The following is a 22,541-nucleotide window of genomic DNA, read 5'->3' on the forward strand; positions in this document are numbered from 1 at the left end:
GACCAAGTTGCAGATGTTCAAGGTTAAACTCTGTAATTCTAAAGTAACAGGTTTTAAACTGGGGTTCACAAAAGCATCGACCAGTGGCAGCTTGCAAATAGTAAAAAGTGGAAAAAAAAACCTTTAATGTGTAATTTTCAGACTACATTACAGTTGACTTTTTCAGACAGAAGTACAGAGTGATTTGAAGCTTTAACAAACTGCTTTTTGGTCTGGAGAGCAGCTAAAAACAATGCATCAAAGCACACTGACTGTACAGCCTATACAATATACCATGTAAGGTTAAAGCCCAGTGACTGGGCTCTTGGTACATCTTGGTATGAGGCCTCTATCTCCTGTAGCGGTACCTCTTGAAGTGGAACCACAGCTGGAAGATGCCATTGGCAAACTGACAGCGGAAGCCGTGTCGATGTGAGTACTCCCATTCTCTGTTCACAATCTTAAAAGCAATGTCCTCGTACGGAGGGCCCGCATGGAACCTTAAAATGCCAAAGTCCTTGTTGTCGGGACTGGGCTCGAGGAAGTACTGCGGGGTGGAGCGCTTGTCGATCAGGTCCGGGTAAAAGATGTTGAACTTGTAACCCTGGACGATCTTGGGGGGAGGGTTGTCGAAGTCATAATGTGTCTGGTTGTATTTGTTCCACTCGAAGCCCGTGTGGACCCTGTTGAAGAAGCGGGGTTTCCTGGGACGGTATTTGTCCGCCCAGAGGTACATTTTCCCCGTGACAGGAAACTCCACACTGAACTGGGCCTCATCGTTGCCCATGCCCTCCCTGGCACGACGTACGAAGGCGTCCTCTGCGCTCTCGTTGGCATCACCTGATAAAGAAGTCAAAGAAGCAACAGTGAGCTCTCTGGGAGAAATATGCGTCACTTATAAATCAACACATTTTTTACATCAATGATTGGTTTCATCAGGATGAAACAGAATGTGTTCCTTCACACATTATTCTGTAACTGATTTCGAAGCTGTGTGTGTGTGTGTGTGTGTTAATAATCTCATACCGGTGACTTGTAGCTGTCTGCGTGCTAACTGCAGCCTGTGTGTGTCCTCTTCTGGTGTGATCGTGTGCGAGTCCAGCGGCAGCTCAGAGGACGTGAGCAGTGTGGGACTGTAGCGACCGGAGTCGTACTCGGCCTGGCTCTGCTGGATCAAATCCTCCTCCGTCAACACGGCCTCCACCACCTCGCCTTTCTCCTCGTCATCCTTCTTGTCACCCTTTTCTCCTCCATCCTCATCTTGGTCATCTGCTGTGAGCGTTGATGGACCTGCCTCCTCTGCGTCCTCTTCTGTGTCTCTGCTCTTGTGTCTCGTGGAGGAGGCTGAAGACTGGCCAGGCTCCTCTGATATCGTCTCCCTTGTTTGCTCTTCTGCTCTCTCCCTGATGTGACAAAAACATTTGGATTTGACTTTTCTTTAGAAGACAACTCCGTACATTGCAGGTATTTTACCTTATTTTTGCGGTTATAATACACAAATCCTCAAAAGAAACACAGAAGTGAGAAGAAACAGTGTGAAGTGAAATTTGAACCCCAGGTCACCGTGACTGAAAACATGTGCAGTAACTGACAGAACCACCACATTCAACTGTTACAGGATGTGTGTGGTTTCTCAGGTAACTTACTCATCGTCGTCACTCTCCGGCTCCTCTTTGATGATGGGGAACAAAGGCTCACTCTCCACTCCTTGTTCCTGTTTCAGCTTGAACAGCTTCTGACGCAGCACATCCTGGTGGCGCTCTCTCAACCTGAGACATGAAATCAGTTTTACACGCACATTTCCACTGTCTATCCAGATAAATCGCGAGCTACAGAAGCACAATAAGGACTCCCACTTTTGTACCTTGCTCTGGCCATGTAGACTCTGACTTGCTGCAGCAGACTCTCCCAGTAACCGATATCGAGATTGGACCCTCCAGCCCGAATCTTCGACTCGATGTTCAGGTGCAGCGCCTGCAACTGGCTGTAGGTCTTTCCTTTGAACACCATCTGTACATCTGTGCTCACAGCTGTGTTGATGCCCTCACGACGATCACCTGAGAATCAAAAAGATTGCACTGAAGATCAAAAGGAAAATGTGATTGAGCACAGCTTCCTGTTGAACATTCTCTCTCTCTCTCTCTCTCTCTCTCTCTCACACACACACACACACACAGGTGCTCATTGAGTGGGTACCAAATACAATTTGTCTTTTTGACTAACTGCAGTGTTAAACCTGTGTTTGATGTTACATAGTTATAATTAATGTCACACTACAAATGTCACATCGTTGTGACATCCTGGACCATCCAGTTAGTGACTTCAAACAGATCCAGTGCTGCTTTGTCCTGGCTGGTCACCTTCACTCTTTGCACAGCTGGATCACAGAGACAGAGCTGATGTTCTTTGCCTAAAACTTGGTGAGGGAGGTCAGAGTACTGAAAGTTGGTGCATTCATTTGAGCACCATCTGTCGTCGACATGAGTGAATACAGCCTAGATCACAGATGATGACTGGTGGATTTCTTTTTGACAGCAGTTGTATGACTTGTTCTTGTTATCAGGGAAACAAATAGAGTATATGCATACCTAGCAACATCTAGTGATACTTTAAGAGGAAAATGATGTACCTGGTCCTTTCCCAGAGGCCTCCAGTTTTCTCAGTTTGCTGATCTCGTCCTCGGTGATGGTCGTCATGTCTCTCCAGAAGTCCACGTTCTTCCCTTGCTCCAGCTCCATGTACACCTACCAGCACAACAACACTCATGCAGTAAACAATCCATGTCTGGAATTTATTTGAAGGATAAAAGGCGACTTATTCAGGCTGTCATCTTTCAGCGAGGTGATCACCAAATGTACTCACATTTCAGCAAGTGGTCAAATTGTTAAGTGATCCAACACGACTCACAAGTTTGTTTTCAAATGACGTTTTACTGAGCGTGAGTTCATATTTCCAAGATATTTTACAAGACTTCAGAAAAGGCTTTTAAGTTCTTACTGGTTACTCCATGACTACATCCTGTGTGACTGCAGCTATTCCAATCTAATCATCCAGCTTTTACACTTGAACATAACCACACCTTAATGTCCTCCAGCAGGTCATCCATGTCGGTGACTGTCAGCCCATTGAGGAAAGTATAAGGCTCATGCATCTCCACAGCAAGATCGTCGTCTTCTGCACTGATGTACTTTGCCAACAGGTCAATAGGCTTCGCACGACCATCGCGGATTCTGATCTTAGACCTGGAAACAGCACACAACATTGTCAGAGAGTGCAGATATATTAAAGAACAGTGCTAACAGCCTGGAACTTAACTTACAATATCACAACAGAAATCCTCTGTGACATGATTAGAGGAGGCAGACTGGGGGGACATGCAGTAACTGTTGATGCACACTCACCTTAGTTTGGCCTGATGCAGATGGAAGTTGTCTTCCTGTTCAGCCCAGGTCTTAAAATGCTCTGCCTCCTTCTCCCTCTGCAGCATCTCCAGCTCCGTCTCTCTCATGGCCTTTTCCCGCTCCCTCTCCAGACGCAGCTGTTTTACCTTTTTATAGACAAAAGTCAGTATGATTAATGGAAGGGCTGCTACTCATAACTCTGGAAAATTATACTGCCAGTGCCAACCAATCAAAACGTTCCCACAGCTCATACCTTCTGCAGCTCTCTGCGGTTCTCCTCCTGAATACATTTGTTCCGCTCTTTAAGCTCTTTTTCTCCGAGATGGCCGATGCCTTTCTTATCCAACGCCTGAAAAAACACACAAAAAACAAGAACCTTGGATGAGTTTCAATATTCAAAGCCAGGTTATGACAAAAACAAATCAGAAATTTGCACATTTTGAATTGATTTGATAATAGAAACTCAAGAAAACTGCTCTCTAACGCACCTTCTGCCACTTGAATGTCCCTAATAAGTTGTTGTCACCAAAGGGATTGTCTGCGTTGGTGTATCCCATGTACTCCTCACTCCAGCCCATCTTTTCTCTCCTTTTCTTCTCCTTTGCTTCCTTCTTTGCCAGTCTTCTGGCCCTCTTCTCCTCTGGCGTCTCCAGAGCTTTCATCATCTCCCTCTGGTTTTTCTTGTCCTCCTTTTCTTTGGCTGCGCGGCTCAAATGTTCGGAGCCTGAGCTTTCAGATGACTCCGGTGAACTGAAGCGTTGCCTCCCCCTGTCTCTGGCGGCCCCCTCTCTGCCTCTCGCACTCCTCCCTTCCTCCCTGTCTTCACTCCTCTTCCTCTGCTCTCGGCTTTTGTCTCTGTCTGATTTTCTTTCCCTGTCTCTGCTGTTGCTCTTCCACCTCTCTCTGTCTCGCTCCCTCCTCTGTCTGTCTCTGACTGGACTCCCCCTGTCAGGACTTCTCTGTCTCCTCCGTTCTCTGTCACTGCTTCCATCACGGGAGTCAGAGCTGTGCTGGGACCTTCCCCTTCTACCCTCTCGAGATGTTCCTCTGCGTTTCTCTGTTTCCTTTCTCCTCCTCCTCACTTTGGGATCATCTGAATCAGAGCTGAGACAAAAAAAAAAGTACTTTACTACGTTTTTGCTCCTGGATGGGCAACCAAAAGAATAGATAGATAGATCGATAGATAGGTACTTTATAATATATTGATTATTTAGTCTCCAGCAAGAATGGCCGTGAATGTCAGTGAACTGCACCGACAAGCTGTGAAATGCTACTATTTTATACATTTCAAGTGGTTTATTAATTGCTGTATAGGACTGAGGACACTGAATTTAGCTCAACTGTTTCCGACAGGTATACCGCACGATGGTGTGGTCTAAGTGCTTGAATTGTGGAGGTGTAATTATGTACATGTTCTTTTCGCAAAATATTCAATGCACCAAGAATACAGCGGAGCACATGGGCTCAGGTTTAGTTTACTTTCCATATGTACTGTTAAGTTCACATATGAACACGGGCGCTAAATTCAACTCATCATGTGGCCACCATAGTTATTACAGGTCGAATCGAGCCGTAAAACTTGTCAAGCGTTAGGCAGCCATACCAACCAGGTAGCACCAGAAAGCACAGACATTTACCTTGATGATCGACCCCTCGATCTGGTCCGGGACCGCTGTGGTCCTCGCTTCCTGTCGCTCTCCGAACCGCTCCTGGATCCTGACCGTTGCCTGTGTTGAGGCCGACGTCTGCCAGGAGAGCCGTGGCTGGAGTCTCTGCTGCGCGACCGTCCCCGTCCACGGGCAGCTCTTTTCTTGTCTGCAGACCGACTGCGGCCTCTCTTGTCTTCCGGGGATCGAGACCTGCTGACTTTGGACCTGTTTCGCCGATCGTGGCTCCGACTTCTGGACCTAGAGCGGGACCGACGTCGTGATTTCGAACCCATCACGAACTTTCTGTTCCTGTGGGGTCCGAAGCGCACTCTGTCGCGTAAATAAGAGGTAACAAAGAAAACTGTTGCTGTTCTCGCAGTGTAAACTATATTGTGTATTTGTAACATATTTGATTAAGTAGAGGAACATTAATGTCGGCCTAAAACACCCACCCTTAAAAAAATAAGTTAATTATCTGGTTTCAAAATTAACCAATTGTTCAGGCAGCAGAAAGCTGGTTTAAATGGGCTTTCTACAAAACAGCGCACATTTATGACGTCACAACTATAGCTCGAGAAAAAAATAAGATAAAGTATAAATAAATACCCTTTGCTTAACTGAGGTTATTATATGACACGGGTCATCCTAAACTAAATTAACATAATAGATATTAATTACTGTGTTCAAATATTTTTTGAGCGAAAATAGGTCAGAGCTGCTTTTCAGAAACACAAACAATATTCGCGTTTTCGTGACGTCAGGCAACTGGCAAATGTAGTTGTCTGAACTCACTCTTAAACCATTTTTTTAAAAAAATAATGGCCGAAACATAACCAATTCCTCCTCGTTTATCTTTTCCGTGTATAATCAGGAAATTCTGTTCGTTATTGTTTGGCTTCGTGATTGCTTTCGATGTTTAAAGTCATGTTTACAGGTGAAAACTGGACTACAAGTTCCAGACAACACACGGCGCCATTGCCTGTGTTGAGGCTGGAGGGGACTCCTTTCAGCAACATTCCTCTTTACCCAGCCTTCTGTAAGGGCGATAGCGACTACGTTTCTGACTTAATCGATAGTGTTTCTGTTTGCTAGCATTTTAGATCAGTAGTTGTGTTTTCATGTCTAATCTGGCCCTCGTATGGAGATAGAAACTATTCGCGCGACCGTAAACTCAGCTTCAGCTGGTAGAGCTTGTTAGCTAGCTTACCTAGCCAGCAGCTACCAGTAGATTTGCGGCTTATATCCGTGGCTGCCCTGCCAGGTAGATCAACTAAAGCCCGAGGCGCTGGTCAGCCACAATGGTCTGGTCAGTTCACCAGTTCCTGAATATTGACACTGGTAAATAATTCATCTGATTCGGGGACAGATCAACGCAACCTTTGTTTGACTTGTGCGCAGCCTGGCTGGTTTGGCCTGTTTCATTGTCCTCGAACATCGAAAACACACAAGTTGTTTTTCAGCGTCTGGAGGTTGTTTGGCTGTTCAGGCGAACTCAGTCAGCTGTCGACTCCAGATCATCCTCAAAGCCACCTGGTCCAGTATGGCGCAACACGACCACTCTCATGTAGCCAGTTCACAGAAAGCACTCATGTTGGAAATGAAGAGCCTTCAGGAGCAGCCTGTCGAGGGATTCAAAATAACACTGGTGGACGAGGCTGACATGTACAACTGGGAAGTGGCCATTTTCGGACCTCCAAACACTCACTATGAAGGGGGGTATTTTAAGGTAAGGATACAGTAGAATAGCTAGTCCATCAAGGAAGAAAATTGTCTTTTGGTACATCTGGCAGGTTATTTTTATTTATTTATTTATTTTAGCAGAGCCATAGTTATACAAACGTAATCAACACAAGAAACAGGGTTTACTGCACTACTTGTATGACCCCATTATATGCAATGAGTGACAATCAAGCCTGTCAGTAAAAATATGTCATACAGTACATTTATAAAACATGCCCTTTTTTGTGCTCCAGGCTCGGATCAAGTTCCCTATAGACTACCCGTACTCCCCACCTGCCTTCAGGTTCCTCACCAAGATGTGGCACCCCAACATCTATGAGGTGAAGTATCACCCTGACTCCCTGTATATCTTATATTCAGTGAAACGCCTTTTCATTCATTTATGACTGTATTTAATATATTTAGATGTCTTTAGGCGGTGATACAATGCATCTGACAGTGAAATGAGTCCATTTCTCCTGTTTTCAGAATGGAGATGTGTGTATTTCTATATTGCACCCTCCAGTGGACGACCCGCAGAGTGGAGAGCTGCCTTCAGAGAGATGGAATCCCACCCAGAACGTCCGGTTAGCACGCTCCCTCATTATCCATCCTCATATGTCTCTCCTTTCTTGGCACCTTACTTCCCTGTCTTCTCTCAAACACAGTTGACCTTATAACATGACATTTGTCTTCAGTGGAGTCTCCTCAGAAGTTCTCAGAAACTAACACTGAGTTCATATCCGGGCATTCAGCACCAAATGTGTCATGAGGTTTTTGGGTAGTGAGTAATTAATTGTTTCATCCTTGTTCTTGAAAAAAACTTGTGCGTCATAGACCTTTTTTTCTCAGCAGTCTTATTGACTTGCCACAAGAGCAAAAGCACAGATGTAATGACATTAACGATGGCTAAAATGAAGGTGTTTTAGTTCTTCGGCTCTGCTGTTATGAATGCTTTTCCTGCTACCACAAGTCAAAATGTCTGCTGTGGAAAGTTATCTATTGCCATTGCAGTTGCACTGTCCACTCTACGGTGTCACCTGTGGGATATTACTAAATTTCACATTTAAGACGATACTTACGGTATAACGCTGTTGGAAATGTGTTCCTTGTAACCGAACATTTTTGTGTCCAAACCTTTTTTGAGTCAGCATCTAGAGGCCATGAAGTAGAAGTGTGACTCAAGGCACTTCCACATTTGTATAAAAACTGCACCCCATGGCCACTTCATATGGTAAAGTAATAAATCTGATGCAGTCCAATATAACAGCTAAGCCATAAATTCTGTCTTTTGTAAAAATGCTAATGTTCAATTTTTATAGGTGCTGCCGGAGAGGTGTTGATTTAGCTATATGCTTGTTATTGAGATAGTATTCTGCAGTGGTGGTGTACTGGACTGCCTTTCATTGAGGCCTTGTTAATGTTTTTCCCATCCTATTTACAAACATGAGGGAGGAACACTATTATAAATACATTTCAATATAATGTAGTCCAGTCCAGCGCCACCGCTAACAACCATCTCCTTAATAAACCTATAGTTAAATTAACACCTCTTGGAAAGCTTTGACAAAAAACGTCCATTATGCAACCTTAGAACTGTTGATGAATTCTGGACATTGGTCAACACTTAAAGGTGCTGTGTGGAGCTTTCAGAAAATCCCTGTTTTCAATGACACCAGTGGTCGTTACGTGAACTGCTGTCAGCATCCTGCTGCTCGTGTCGGTACTGCATAGACGCAAGGAAGCGTCATCCTGGGCATTGGCCAAAACAGTGACATGACTTTTCACAAGACTGAATGCTGAAATGAACACCGAATGCTGGAAAATGAATTACAGTCATATTCAGAATAATACCATCTGTAATGTTCCTGTATTTTATTTTAGCTTGCTGTTTGCAGATTATTTTATCAGCTAACATTATGAAGCAACCAGCACGAGGTCTGTGCCGCATAGCAAAGTTACAGCTAGCTGGCTAACGTTAGCTTAGCTTTCTTTAGGTTAGAGTTACTGTTTGACCGCCCCTGCCTCGTTCTTGGCAAGTAGAAAGCAAGCGTTAGTCGTACGCCTTTGCTTTGCACCATTACGTCATTTATTATCCGCTAATCTCAACACTGTTTGTCATAATGCATAAGTTAGTGTCATGGATCACATTTGCTGGTGAAGTAATGTGGCAAGCTAGCCAACATATCTGCTCAGATAGTATTTTGCTTTTATATTATTATATTATTATAGTATTATTGCGATAATGTTAGCGTGCAAGCAAGCTGAGCCAAATAATTTGCAACGAGCAAGCTGGTCAGTTTACCATCGTAAACTGAACGTCTTTGGCCTTTGGACTGTTGGTCGGACAGAACAACGCAGTTTTATGGACTAAATGATTGATCAGTTAATTGAGCAAATCATTGTGTAATAAATCAGTAATTGTATAATAAACCAAGTAAAAGAATCATTGATTGTAGCTCTAATTTGCACAGCTACTGTGAGTAGCTGTAAAATACAGTGTATAAGAAAACGGACGGAGGAAGAGGAGAGATCAAATATTCTACATTTGTTGATCAAATAAATGATTCATGTGGTTATCCTCACGTTCGTGTTTGCTTCCAGGACCATTTTGCTGAGTGTGATCTCCCTGCTGAACGAGCCCAACACCTTCTCTCCTGCCAACGTGGACGCCTCCGTCATGTACCGCAAATGGAGGGACAGCAAGGGCAAGGACCGAGAATATGTAGAGATCATCAGGTGAACAATCGCACTCACAAACTTTTCTTAACAGGAGTAGACCGAATTTGAAGATCCTCTTTGCCGAGTGTCAACTTTGACTCGTCATGTAATGTCTCTCTCAGGAAACAAGTATTGGCCACCAAGGCGGAAGCTGAGCGCGACGGCGTCAAGGTGCCCACCACACTGGCCGAGTACTGCGTCCGCACACGTGCCCCAGCCCCCGACGAAGGCTCCGACCTCTTCTATGACTACTACTATGACGACGACGATGCGGAGGACGGCGACGGCGACTGCTGCTATGACGAGGATGACTCCGGCAACGAGGAGTCGTGACGTGTTTTTCGACAGCGTCCCTGATCTAGCTGACGTACGCCACCCCCCCTTTTCTGTCTGGGTTGCCAGAAATTCTAGGTTGACAACCAAGAAAGATTTGAAGTTTCCCACTTCTAAACCAATGAAAAGAGCTGTTTTTTTCTTGAGCCTCTGAATTCTTTTTCAGAGGCAAAAACTGATGCACCGTTGTGGAAAGGTCAGACCTGGTAAGATTTGCACCAGCACAAAAGTCACCAGTTTCTTCAGTTTTCATCAACAGTTTTCATTATCACCTAAAACCTTACTATGAGAGAATAACTTAAACTATTACTTAATCCTCCTGACTCGTTCAGTCTCCTGTACAGTGTATGGTATGTACGGTATTGTGGGGTTAATACCACTGTTAACAATAGCAACATTTGCACTGGTGCAAACACTTCCAAACTTTGCTCAGCGTCTCTCTCGCATATCTCTATTTCCCTAATTGTAACTGGGTGTTGCTCACCAGCAGTCGCTCCCAGTGACTGGCAGAAGATTGAGGACTTCAAGCAGCCTGTTTGCGTTGAACAGTCTACTGCAAATGTATTGAATTGGACATTTCCACGTTTCACAACCTCGCTTCAATGGGACGGGATGTCATGGGACGATGTTTTCAGAGTTCTTGTGCATGCCAGAACATCGTTGGAAGCTTTTTGTCTCTTTTACAGGTGGACTGTTGACCCACATCATGATCTGGTTCAGCGTGCTGATAAGAAAGACTTGTGTTGGTGGAGATCCCAGAGAACTTTGTATCTGGAGGACCAGCTGGCACTGAGTCACTGGGTCAGATCCTCATGAACATTTTTGGCAACATGAAATTGATATTTGCTGTGTTTCTTCTGATTACTGTTGGATGTGTTTCTGTTTGAGTGTGGGGATTATGTTATTTGAAGTAGCTCAGATTTAAGAGTCGTATAGGATCTTTTTTTTTTGCGGGGGGCGGAACTAATTAATCATCGGATTTGTATCTCTCCTCAGGTTTGCTCTCTGAGAGCCCTGACGGAGCCAAAGACCTAAAACAATGTAAAAGAAAGCCCAAAACGTTTTATGACCGTTTGTTGTATTCTTGTCTTTGTTTGCTCCCTTACGAGCTTTGTTATCGTAGTCTCTTTCTTTGGTTAGACATTATGCCTGCAATCTTTGCTTGAGAATGATTTATGTGATGAGATTATTAGGTTTGATTGGCAAAAAAAAAAAAAAAAAAGTTGTAGGACAAGTGTCTGTCAAAAGATGTTGTTGCAGTATCAGTCGGGATTATCGAAGTTTTTCAGCCCTGGAGGTGAAAGAAAACAAGGCCGCCGTGTTTTCATTTGAGTTTCTATTCTTTGTGTCAGTGGAGATCGGACTGGTTTTGATATCATTTTTAGAGCGCATGAGTGTCCTCTTTGTGTATTTTTGCATCAGCAATATTGATTGTTTCATTTACTCAAATTGGCACTTCATACTGAATTTCTCAGGATAATGAATTACATATGACAAAACAATTAAGACAAGCAACTATTTTCCTCATTTAGGTGGTCTTCAGAGTTGGTTTACAGCTTTAACAGGAACCATAGCTGATATGCACATGTAGCTGTATGGATGATCACCATATTGTTCTTTTCACTGGTCTTTATTTTTTATTTTCGGCTATTTAAAACTGAAAAATAAAGATTTATCTGGAAAAAAATATCTTGGAGTAATTGATGCAACAGTTTCACTTAATTTTCCTGTTTGCTGCAGTGTGTTATTGCTAATTGCAACATATTTACTCTCACAATTAGCCTTACAATTAACCTTTCATTTCATTATATTAATTTTGTTAAGTCTCTCAGATGGATTTGAAAGTTGTTTGGCTCTGTTGCGTATCTGTATATGATAATAGGCCCGTTTATCTATCACTTTTACTGTATGCCATCTTTAGATATGACCATTTGTCATGTTATTGACTTCTTGTGTTTATAATGTAGGAATCCACACTGACAACACAGGAAAGAATTCTTTGATGACGAATGACTGTGCTGCATTCAAGTCACAGGGGAATACCGGGCATCGTTACACAGCTCAAAGCAGCAGCCTTCCGAGTGAAGACCGTTCGTTTTTATCAAGACCGAAGTCCTTTGTAGGTTTTGGTTGTTTTGCCGAATAGAAATGTCCACCCTAAGCATTAAAGCCTCACGGGCTTTAATAGGGTTAACGAAGAGGGAATAAAAACCCAAAATGTTACACGAGGACTTGGACTGCTGTTTATTTTTAGAAGCTCTGTATTACCTGAGCAGAGGCACGAAAGTGGGCCTTTCTGATACGTGCTTCATAAACTTAGAGGGTAAGAAGATAAAATTAACGTACATTTTGGATATCTTACCTGACCTTAACAAACCAGAATTTTTTTTTAAGAAAAGATACCCTAGAGTTTGCCCACCTTTACATTTGATTTGTAGTTGGACATCTATGTGTAAACTGAAGAGACATTTATTCTAGACATTTATTCTTTGGACACGAACGTTATTGGTGGAGATTCGGGCTGGAAGAGGAGATAGCGTGATGTGCCATTTTTCCGCCTTAATTGAACGCAGCATACGTCGTCGCTTGGAGATGACGTCAGCCAAACGGTACATTTAAAACCTGATGTGCTACTGTTGCCTGTAGTCTTCTAAATCCAAAGAGAATATAGTGAAAATCCACCTGGGAGATCCGTCAGCTTTACAATACAGGGACATCTCTGTAAACCAAACAATAAAGACACGATACCAACAACAGCAATGTCTGTGAATTATGCTGCTGGGCTCTCGCCGTACGCAGACAAAGGTGTTTGCGGACTTCCCGAGGTAAAGAGAGCTACCCTGGCTAGGTAGTTAGCTTCCTATCAACCGCTAACGTTAGCAAGTTAGCCTAGGATGGCTGCTCCATGTTCGGTCTTAAAGGATGTTTGGGTGAAAAAAGAGTTGAAATACTTCAATTTAAAATACTAATTGACAAGTACAAGTTCTGTTTTTCAAAATTTACTCAAGAAAAAGTATGTTAATAATAGAAAGTAACAAGTAACGTCAACGTTAGTCGTAGCTGTCTGTTCGGAGGTTTTACATTGATTTTACATCGCTACCCTGACGTTACTTATTGTGTGAGCAGTTTTTTAGTATTGTAGCTGGTTCCGGTGGAGCAACGTCTAATTTCTTTGCAAATAATAGGGTCATTAAAACACAGCCATTATGTATTCAAACAATGAGTCCATATGTTATGTGTCAGTTTTTCTCTGCAGCGCAGCCACCGCCCCCAGTTTGTATTGTCATTAACGTCATATGTTGTACATATAAGACTTGTACAGACAAGTCGAGTAAATTAGCTGCACAAACTAGGGCAAAAGCAGTTGGTTTTTGTGTTTGTGTGATATTTGGCAGCACTGGCCAGCTGTTGTTAAACCTGATGTTTTCTGTCCTGTGGCAGACGTTTGATAGTCCTGAGGAGCTGAAGGCGAAGGTGGAGACCCTCGCTCAGTTGATAAAAGAATCTCAGTACTTGGTCGTCCACTCCGGAGCAGGAATCAGCACCTCAGTAGGCATCCCAGACTTCAGGTGAGGCACAAACAAGTACAGCTCTTTCCTTCTGTCAACCATTTCCACCAACACACGCTGCTTTTCTCACTCATCCATCTGGCACATTCATGAACATGGTGAGCAAGGCGACACTGACTTGCAAAGATAAAGAGAATGGTATCAAGAAACAAACGAAGCTTTGAAATTAAGGGCTGTTTAAAGGTGAGCCAAATAGACAGTGTCATTGCTGGACCTGTGGATCTACAATATTATTTATTTGTATATCATTTTATAGTTTTTTTTGTCAGTGTAAAATTTCAAGTTTTTTTTTTTGATGGTGGTGAATCAACCGGGCAGTCTGATGAAATGGAGAAATTGCGGTGCAGGTGATTGTAGACTGTAGCAGCCATTCTGGAAACTGTCCTGTTGCTGTAAATGCTGAGGGAGGGCAAGAAAAGGACTCTTATTCACATAGTGCTGTTTCAGAGTTTTTACAGACTTGAAAAGATGGATTATAATCATATAAATAAGTTTTAGGAGTTGCTGTCTGCCTCCCCTCAGCACTCATCTGCTTCTTTGCACCTGATCTACAGCATTCACATCAGTTTTTTGATACATCTGTTGAGACTGAGCCAAATGCTTCTGCACAGCTCTGTGGTTTATCAGTGAGGTGTATGAACTGTGCAGCCTGCGTGTCTGTGAACAGTGAGAAACAGACATATAGATCCGTTCATGTAGGCTTCTGTGTTATGGTTAATGTGCTGATTGTGAGCTCAGTAAACCGCTTAAAATGTTGTCTTGGTGGTGCTTTGAAGTAGTTCTGGCTGATCTAGACTGTGGATGAGTAATGCGATGTTGATCATTTGTTTTTGTGAACAACCAAATGGTGCATCATTGTAAAACGTTTCTGCTGCAAGGAATTATGGGGCAGCATTATCTCCTTTTCCTTTGTAAAGGATGGTCCAGTGTTTCCTATGCTAAAGGAGATACAAAAGGAAGCATTGAAGGAATTAGCATTTAGAGAATTCAGACAACTCTTATCATGGTTGCCACTTAGATTCTTCTTGGTCATTTCACTCAGCGAGGAAGCTTCCTGAGTAAAAACGACTATTCAACCACAACCATAATGTGGACTGCTTGGCTTAGTCTCCTGCTGTCTTTAGTAGTACCACTGTATGAGCAGATGAGGGTGCTGCTTGCTTATTATTTGTCAGATTGCATTCTTTGTAAAACAGTAACACACACACTGAAATAAATCCCAGCTCCTTTCATTTTCTTCCATTACAGTGTGAGAATTTCCTTTGATACGGTGCAAACACACATTTTGCCTTAATAGCTGAGCTGTGGCACATAAGATAATAAGATTAGATTTAATTGAGTTTATGCTGGTTTGAATGACAGATATTTGCCTGTTTGAATTCATATATAGGTGCTTGGAGACTAATTCATGTTTGATTGGTCTGCCTGTCAGTCAGTCGACCTTGGACAGCAGCATCATTAAAACCAAGGTTTCTATACACATCAGGCCTCCTAACACAAATTATATTCCCACTGCTGCCCCACATGCACACACAAATACAAACACACACACTCACATGCCCCAGAGTGAGAAATTCAGCCCATCAGATTGGTATTATTGACACCAACACATGTGACTCCACCAGCTTCACAGAGGATCTGTGGCTTTCATGTCCTGTGGCATCTTTCTCAGGGTGATAAGCGTGGAATAAGTGACATGCAAGGCTCTCCGTTAATGCTGCTGCGTCTTTGAACTGGTCTTGGCTGAGCAGGCTATGAATCATATAGAAGTGAGAGATGGGGCTTTTCAAATTCAGATAGAAAGATGTGACTGTTGTGCCTGTGTTGAGGATTCACAGGACACGTTCCCTCATCTGATGCATAAAGATAAGTTGCGTGTCCTCGAAGGGACTTGGCAGCTGTGAGGATCTTAGACGGCACCAGTGCTGACGCTGTGTTTATCCTTCATTCAGACACCCAGAACTGACCGGTTAATCCAAGAAGCCTGAACAGAATGATCTCAGATTGGACAACAGATTTTTTCACATTTTAATCTGAAAACGTGTCACTGTTCGTAGTATTTCTCTGATTCTGCTGATGTTAAATATAATTTCTCCTCTTTGTAGATTTCATTTGTGATAGAATCTGTGCACAGTGTTTTTCATTGGTCCTCCACATGTTCAGTGGTCCCAGACTCGCATGACTTAACAGCATGTTGTCGATTTGGTTCTCTAACTTTGCAGAAATCTCATTAATCATTAATATTCCACTTTGAATAAAAACCTATGCACCAGCTTTAGACACGTAATGCCTACAGTCTGTCTACTTCACCACAACCTGTTGAATCCTGATTAACAACTGCTATTAGCCTATTTACCACTATATTCTCTTTCAGGGGTCCAAAGGGTGTGTGGACGTTAGAGGACAAGGGTGAGTCACCTCACTTTGAAACAACATTTGAGGATGCCCAACCCAGCTTGACTCACATGGCCCTCCTGGGACTGCAGAGGGCTGGGTACCTCAAGTATCTCATCAGCCAGAATGTGGACGGCATACATGTCCGATCAGGTTTCCCCAGGTAACTCGGCCCTGTCCTCTGTCCTGCAGCATGATATACACACAAAGCATTTTCCACACTCAGTAACAAACTCATAGTTGTCGGGAGGCATGATGATTCACTTAAAGGTCCATGCTGTAAGATTTAGGGGGATCTATTGGCAGAAATGGAATATAACTGTGCATGTTGCACAGCCATGTTTCTACAGTAGCCCAGAATGGACAAACCAAACACTGGCTCTAGAGAGCACCTTTAATTTTCTACATGAGTTTCGCAGCCAACACAGGTTTTCCTGCACCCTTGGGAAGGGAGGGGTAAGATGAGGGGTATTTCAATCTGCAGCCTTACTGCTAGATGCCACGAAATCCTCCATTCTGGTCCTTTAAAGGTGCATTCATTGTTTTTTTTTTTCCCACATGGGCACAGCGTAACAAGCTGCAAGTACATCACTATATGGCTGCAATGATTATTTACACAGTTGATTAATCAGCTGATTATTTTTTCAACTCTGCAAGTCATCATTCGATTTTATAATACTTCAGAAAATAGTGAAATTGACCATCACAGTTTCCCAGAACACAAGCTCATGTCATCACATGTCTTGTTTTGGTCCAAAACCCAAAGATTTTGAGTTTACTATGATGTTAAAACAAGGAAAGTAACAAATGATCATTTCTCAGAAGCTAGAACCATAGAATTGTATTGCTGTTAAATCAAAACAGTGAGCTCAAAGACCCTGAAATGCTCCATAAAGTTGAGGGGAACTGCAGAGTTTGGTGATGAATTTCTGTGGATTTGTCACTACAAGTGTTCACCTGTGTGTTACATGTAGTTAGCTGACCTATTGTTGAGGCAAAAATATTCACAAGTGCAGCTTTAATTTAATCATCCTCTTAAATACTGTATGACCGAATACAGCAACTTTCTTCATTTTCACAAAATCCACATGTAGATGAAAATGTTTCCATATGCTAATACAGAGAACATTTTCAGGACATGACTGTGCTTGAAGCCAAGTAAGTGGAGAGGAAAGGGAATGAGTCAGTGAGGAGGGGACGTGAGGTACTTACAGGAAAAGTTAACTTCTTCAGAATATGTAGTGAATTCCTTATTGAGGACGAAACAACCACATTAGTTTTGTGTATTTTTCATCATTTCTAATATTGTAAAGACACAAATAGACACAGCACTGTAAGCTGTGCGACCACATTGTTTCATGCCAATTTGTTACATGTTGGGTTGAGACTGATTGTTTTGAAATAAGAAGCTGCTGCTGTCTGATAACAGCTGTACCAGCGCCAGGAATGAGTCACTATTCAAATACGACCCAAATAACTGGGATCAGTGTAATGGAAAATGTTTGGTTTGACTCTGGATTATCCAAACCTATTAGACCAGGGGTCTGCAACCTTCAGCATCTTAAGAGCCGTTCTGGCCCCTTTCCCCACAAATGAAATAAGATAACACAGCATAAAGTTTTCTATACAGTTATGCTACGTATAAAAGATCTATAGTTTGTTGCATTTATTAATTCATAGAGCTACAAAAAAAAACAATTGACGTTTTATTGCTGTTTGTAACAAAGGAAACACCAAACTCTTATGAGCACTGGAAGAAAAAAAACACTGGCATGTATAGGGTTACTTTCAAATAAAATACATAATGCAGGCCTGTTGGAGTCCTTCCTTTATTTGTGGAAAATAAGGCGGCGATCAGTGACAGATATAGGATGTGATGCATATTTTGATCGGCAAAATACTACAAGCGCTTTTTATTTTAATCTTACAGGATCACCTCGATCTCCAAAATAAGAAGTACTCCGTTGAAAAAAAATAATGAAATACAATAAAATAAAATAGCTGTTATTTATTCATATTCTTTTTTTCAAAGCTACAGGGAGCCATGGCAGAGGGATGAAAGAGCCGTGGGTTGCCGACCCTCTATTAGACCAACCCAAGGCCAAGAATCCAATTTTTTATTCAGTGCATACGTCCATCCTTTACACATATTGAAAGATATTCCCTGGAAGCCATTTCTTAGCTTTCCCACTACGCTCCATCAGTTAGTTTGGCTTTTTAAAGAAAGGGCTTGACAGTGAAGCTGTAATTCTCTGAAGAAATCACTTAGACAGCTGATGATCTTGCTGGCTAATCTGCGAAGGTGCCAGGTGAAACACAAACGTGAATATGTCCTCAGAATGTTAATCGGACTGTGAGCCGCAAAGAACAGAAGAGAGAGAAGGAGAAGTTTTGTGTAAGAGTCTTGGCAATGATCTAAGTGAATGTCGTCTTTGTGATCTTTGTGCCTCGGTCTCCCTCTTTCTCTGTTAGGGACATGTTATCAGAGCTTCATGGAAACATGTTTGTGGAGGAGTGTGAGAAGTGTGGCAGGTATGTTCACACATGCACCAAACACCCACGTTTTCATCTTGAAAATACAAGCTGCTGTCTTTCTCCTTGAGGCCATTTTATTAGGTAATACAAACAGCAAATCAGGTGGCTGCAGAACAACACATAAAGCATACACACTGACTGTCAGATGTGTACCAGATGTTGTCTGTCTAGCATCTCAGAAACTTGCATCCCTCCTGGGATTTCCACATACTGCAAGCTCTGCAGAGAGTGGTGAAATGTGTGTTTGGTGGCAGTTCTGTGTTTGAAAATGCTTCATCAATAAGAGAGGTCGGAGGAGAAAGACCAGGCCTGTTACAGCTCACAGGAAGGCCAAAGGTACACAAATAAACTAAAGCTGATGTGATCGGACAGAGACATAATCTGTAAGAGTCTTGGGTTTCCAGGCAGTATGTGAGAGACAAAGTGATCGGCGTGATGGGGCTGAAGCCGACAGGACGTTACTGCGACGTGGTGCGATCCAGAGGACTCAGAGCCTGCAGGTAACACACGCTTTCACCACATTTTGAAGTAATCTGTCATGATCCGTTCATCAGTGTGATTGTGTGTTCTTTGCTGAAACAGAGGAAAGCTGATAAGCACTATACTGGACTGGGAGGATGCTCTCCCTGACAGAGACCTGAACAAAGCAGATGATGCCAGCAGGTGAGACAGCAGCTTGTGCTCCATTGTTTTAAAACAGAATGTGATAACATGCCAATCCTTTTTGACATGTACTCAGTTGAAAACAGTACAAGGACACTAATGTTTTACCTCATCAGCACCATTGATTTTTGTACATATACGCTTATTCTGAATTTGATGCAGAAACACATTTCAAATAAACTGGGACAGGAGCAACTAAAGACTGGGAAAGTTGTGGAATGCTCCAAAAACACCTGTTTGGAACATTCCACAGGTAAACAGGTTCATTGGTAACAGGTGATAGTATCATGATTGGGTGTGAAAGGGGCATCCTCATTCACAAGCGAGGATGTAGAGAGGTTCACCACTTTGTGAACACATGATTGTATAAAGGATGTTACTACTACGACGGTTTTACAGAAACACTTTGCAAAACCTCCAGTAAAGACTGTTTGTTTGTTTCTGTTTTTATTGACGTTTCACGCAGCGTCCACTCAAAGCACTTTTACATCACCGTTACCCATTCAAACACACTCACACAGTATCGGGGGCAGTGTGAACTGGAAGCTGTAAAATGAAGTCTTGGATCTATTTGCTTTAGCTTTGGCTTTGCAGTCAGTGTCCTGATATGCAAATAAGTCTTTATTTGAAAACTTTTTTAGGGTTTTTGTGCTTATCACAGTCTGCTTTAGTGTTTCCAATTGCCTCTTGTGTGTCAGTGCTTCCATTTAATCCTACAGCCACTAAAAGCTTTTATTGTGTGTTCACACAACAGCGAGATGAATTGGATGTCAGTATTTCACCTCGATGTACTGTCAGTGACCTATAAACGATAATCACGTAATTACCATTTCTGTCACAAAGAGGTGGAGCTCCGATCATTGAGGCTTTTTCTTTGCAGCAGGTGAATGTTGAATGTGTTCATTTGTAGCGACAAAATTGTGACAAAGAGCCGAGTGCCAATATAAGTTGTGTTTATGATGCCCTGAACTGCAGAGCTGTGAGTTTTGATCCATAGTTCAGTGTGGATTTCGCTCTTTACAGCACTGCACAGATGTATCATACGCAGTCGGGCAGTGTTGTGCTTAGTCATATTCTTTCCTCTTTCATTCTTTCTGTTACTTTGTGATGTGGAGAGCTGGAGGGTTCTTCTATTTCGCCTTGTCTCATGTCTGAATAGGAGACTTGCGGTGAAATCTCTGTTTACGCTATTTCATTCATAATGACGGGACGCGGATTGTTTGCAGTGGAGATGGCTCTGCTCATTGTGAGAACAGTTTGTGTCTCTAAAATGAACCTTCAATCTTTGGAAAACTCAGCAGGCCGTTACACTACACTTATGGCTGTTCTGAAGATATTTCCGTAATCATCCAAGTCTTTTCTAACCATCGGGATGAATAAATATTTTGGTTGTTGAAGATAAGAAAAGATTTTTAACCTGTTTTCGTGGTTGGGAGCTTTTTCCAAACCCACTCAAAGATTACAGCTGGAAAGGACAAAAATCTCCTTCCTCAGTCTGTAGAAAGTGAACCAAAATGAAAATATGTTATCCACTTGAATAGTATATATTGACATTTCTTTCCAATACTTTATATTATATTCTAACAAAACAAAGTGTCAGTGATTTGATTGGACATTGGACATGTGCTTGCTTAGCACGGTGACTCACATGTGATGCCTTTCTTCCTACTTGGTTTATGTTTTCCACACTACCAGCAATTAATCCTCCTTATAACGGGCTCATAAGAAGACTGTTGTGACCCTTACCTGTGACATACTTCCCCTCTGTCTGCACCCAGACGAGCAGACCTGGCTCTGACGCTCGGCACCTCCTTGCAGATCAAACCCAGCGGAGACCTGCCACTCCTCACCAAGCGCAAAGGAGGGAAAGTGGCCATCGTCAACCTGCAGCCCACGAAACACGTGAGTAAATACTGTGAAGAAGTTAACGATTACATCTTCAGGTTCATCATTTCACAGTTGCAATTTTCTGCCCCACAGGACAAGCATGCATACCTGCGTATCCATGGTTACGTGGATGAGGTCATGAAACAGCTGATGGAGCTGCTGGGATTGGACATCCCCAAGTGGGAGGGTCCGACCATCTGCGAGAGCTCCACAGCCACCTCCGAGGCCACCGCCGATGTCAAACCACCACGAGCAGTCGATGTAAAGGAAAAGGTGAAAAAGGAGCTCATCACAGAGGAGAGGAAAAGAGAAGCAGCAGCACTAACGGACGATGGGAGTGTTAAAGAGGAGACGGTGTCTGTAAAGAGGGAGAAAGCAGACTCCCAGTCCAGATAAAGCAAGAGAAATGGACTCAGGTATTTTTTATCACAACACAAACCCATTCAGAAACAAACGTTATCAGTGAGGATGCTCTGTTTGATCCTCTTCACAGAGGACAGAGGTTCTTCTCATCTCTGCCCTCAAAAACTCTTCTTGAGCTGTAGTGTTTTGTTTTTTTTTAATCCCAGATCTCTCACACTCTCTTTACAGCCACAGCTGTAGGTTGACCTCACAAAACAAATTTGACCAAGTGATTTTGTCCAGGGTAGGTAGAGAGTACCTGTGGCTTTACTTCACTCAGAAGGCCGGTCTTTAGCAGACAAGACAGCGAGACAAGATGTGGAGCACGCGGTTATGAATAAGGCTTTTAATAAAGTCTGTAACATTGCTGCACGTTTTATTAAAAGCTTTATTTATAACCTCGTGCTCCAGATCTCATCCCTGCAGATCGAGCCTGTGAAGACACTCAGTTCTTCAAAAGAAGACATTATTACTTTTAAAGGTATACTACGCATGATTTTCCTAAAAGAAAGAAGAGTATAGACAAAAGAATCCCTCTCAGTCGTCACTTTCGACCTAAACAAGTGTGTGGTGGTGTATTTATCTACCCTGCCGTCCGTCTGTATTCTCTCATTTTCTTCTAATTTTGCTGTTTGAGACATTTCTGGCCTGCAACCTTTGGGCAGCGGGTGTGTCGCCCCCTCCCAGCCACTAACAGTGTGCAGGTGAGGTCAGGCCATGTGACTGTGAGCAGCATTTATCCAAGAAAAGCAGAAAAATTTCCTTCCAAAACCAGAGTGAATCTGGGATTTGCTTTCACCCGCTGGAGAGCACTGAAGAAGAGGAAGGGGATGAAGAGCGACGCAGACCTGGCCTGTTTTCTGTTGGACACATGCGGCGGTTAGCTTAAATGATACAAACGGTAACCTCCGACTCCTGCAAAGTATATCTTTAAGTTCGTTTCCTGGATAAACTGTCCTCTCTGGGGACATTATGTTGCTTTGCGAAACAGTTCAGTACAGAGCGATGTTTTGTCTTTTTTTTCTCCAGAGCAATTCAAATGCAGACTTTGTCCTAAATCATCAAAGAGCTTCTCTGATTGTACAAAAGATTTCTCGTCCTCAGGCGAGATGTGTAATTCCCCCCTCTTTGTGCAGAGATGGAGTGCCTGCTGCATATTGGCTACAAAAGGACCATAATCACACTGTACAATAGTAGGAAACTGATTTTTATCTCAGGAAAATGTCACCTTACTGTTTTTTATATACATACTGTATGTTTTGACAATAAACACAATACGTTCCTGGTAG

General features: G+C 42.7%; 3 protein-coding genes across 3 annotated transcripts; 2 read left to right on the plus strand and 1 right to left on the minus strand.

Annotated features, from left to right (window-relative positions):
* Positions 1 to 98: 98 nt before the first annotated feature.
* On the minus strand, positions 99 to 5,355 carry cactin. Its single transcript, XM_076744585.1, has 10 exons — positions 5,018 to 5,355; positions 3,869 to 4,484; positions 3,634 to 3,729; positions 3,381 to 3,526; positions 3,059 to 3,221; positions 2,609 to 2,723; positions 1,844 to 2,036; positions 1,626 to 1,748; positions 1,006 to 1,382; positions 99 to 819 (listed from the first exon to the last, which is right to left on the minus strand). Exons 1-10 carry the CDS (start codon positions 5,320 to 5,322, stop codon positions 329 to 331), a joined length of 2,625 nt encoding a protein of 874 aa, XP_076600700.1. The 5' UTR covers positions 5,323 to 5,355; the 3' UTR covers positions 99 to 328.
* A 651-nt stretch (positions 5,356 to 6,006) lies between these two features.
* Positions 6,007 to 11,489, plus strand: cdc34b (cell division cycle 34 homolog (S. cerevisiae) b). Its single transcript, XM_076744587.1, has 5 exons — positions 6,007 to 6,755; positions 7,003 to 7,089; positions 7,238 to 7,335; positions 9,353 to 9,487; positions 9,592 to 11,489. The coding sequence occupies exons 1-5, from the start codon at positions 6,570 to 6,572 to the stop codon at positions 9,800 to 9,802; spliced, it is 717 nt and encodes a 238-aa protein (XP_076600702.1). The 5' UTR covers positions 6,007 to 6,569; the 3' UTR covers positions 9,803 to 11,489.
* Positions 11,490 to 12,391: 902 nt separating this feature from the next.
* sirt6 (sirtuin 6) lies at positions 12,392 to 22,541 on the plus strand. Its single transcript, XM_076745863.1, has 8 exons — positions 12,392 to 12,627; positions 13,244 to 13,371; positions 15,746 to 15,928; positions 18,238 to 18,297; positions 18,705 to 18,800; positions 18,883 to 18,963; positions 20,742 to 20,865; positions 20,944 to 22,541. Exons 1-8 carry the CDS (start codon positions 12,562 to 12,564, stop codon positions 21,244 to 21,246), a joined length of 1,041 nt encoding a protein of 346 aa, XP_076601978.1. The 5' UTR covers positions 12,392 to 12,561; the 3' UTR covers positions 21,247 to 22,541.

This window comes from Chaetodon auriga, chromosome 12 (genome assembly GCF_051107435.1).
Source record: "Chaetodon auriga isolate fChaAug3 chromosome 12, fChaAug3.hap1, whole genome shotgun sequence".
In the NCBI taxonomy this organism is placed as follows: Eukaryota; Metazoa; Chordata; class Actinopteri; order Chaetodontiformes; family Chaetodontidae; genus Chaetodon; species Chaetodon auriga.

Excerpts from the sequence above, each read along its gene's own strand:
- cactin (XM_076744585.1), bottom strand. The coding sequence starts at position 5,322 with ATGGGTTCGAAATCACGACGTCGGTCCCGCTCTAGGTCCAGAAGTCGG. Across the intron at positions 1,749-1,843 it reads GTCTACATGGCCAGAGCAAG|GTTGAGAGAGCGCCACCAGG; the intron begins GTACAAAAGTGG and ends TTCATGTCTCAG. Across the intron at positions 1,383-1,625 it reads CCGGAGAGTGACGACGATGA|GGAGAGAGCAGAAGAGCAAA; the intron begins GTAAGTTACCTG and ends TTGTCACATCAG.
- cdc34b (XM_076744587.1), top strand. The coding sequence starts at position 6,570 with ATGGCGCAACACGACCACTCTCATGTAGCCAGTTCACAGAAAGCACTC. Across the intron at positions 6,756-7,002 it reads ATGAAGGGGGGTATTTTAAG|GCTCGGATCAAGTTCCCTAT; the intron begins GTAAGGATACAG and ends TTTGTGCTCCAG. Across the intron at positions 7,090-7,237 it reads GGCACCCCAACATCTATGAG|AATGGAGATGTGTGTATTTC; the intron begins GTGAAGTATCAC and ends TCCTGTTTTCAG.
- sirt6 (XM_076745863.1), top strand. The coding sequence starts at position 12,562 with ATGTCTGTGAATTATGCTGCTGGGCTCTCGCCGTACGCAGACAAAGGT. Across the intron at positions 15,929-18,237 it reads GTCCGATCAGGTTTCCCCAG|GGACATGTTATCAGAGCTTC; the intron begins GTAACTCGGCCC and ends TTTCTCTGTTAG. Across the intron at positions 18,964-20,741 it reads AAAGCAGATGATGCCAGCAG|ACGAGCAGACCTGGCTCTGA; the intron begins GTGAGACAGCAG and ends GTCTGCACCCAG.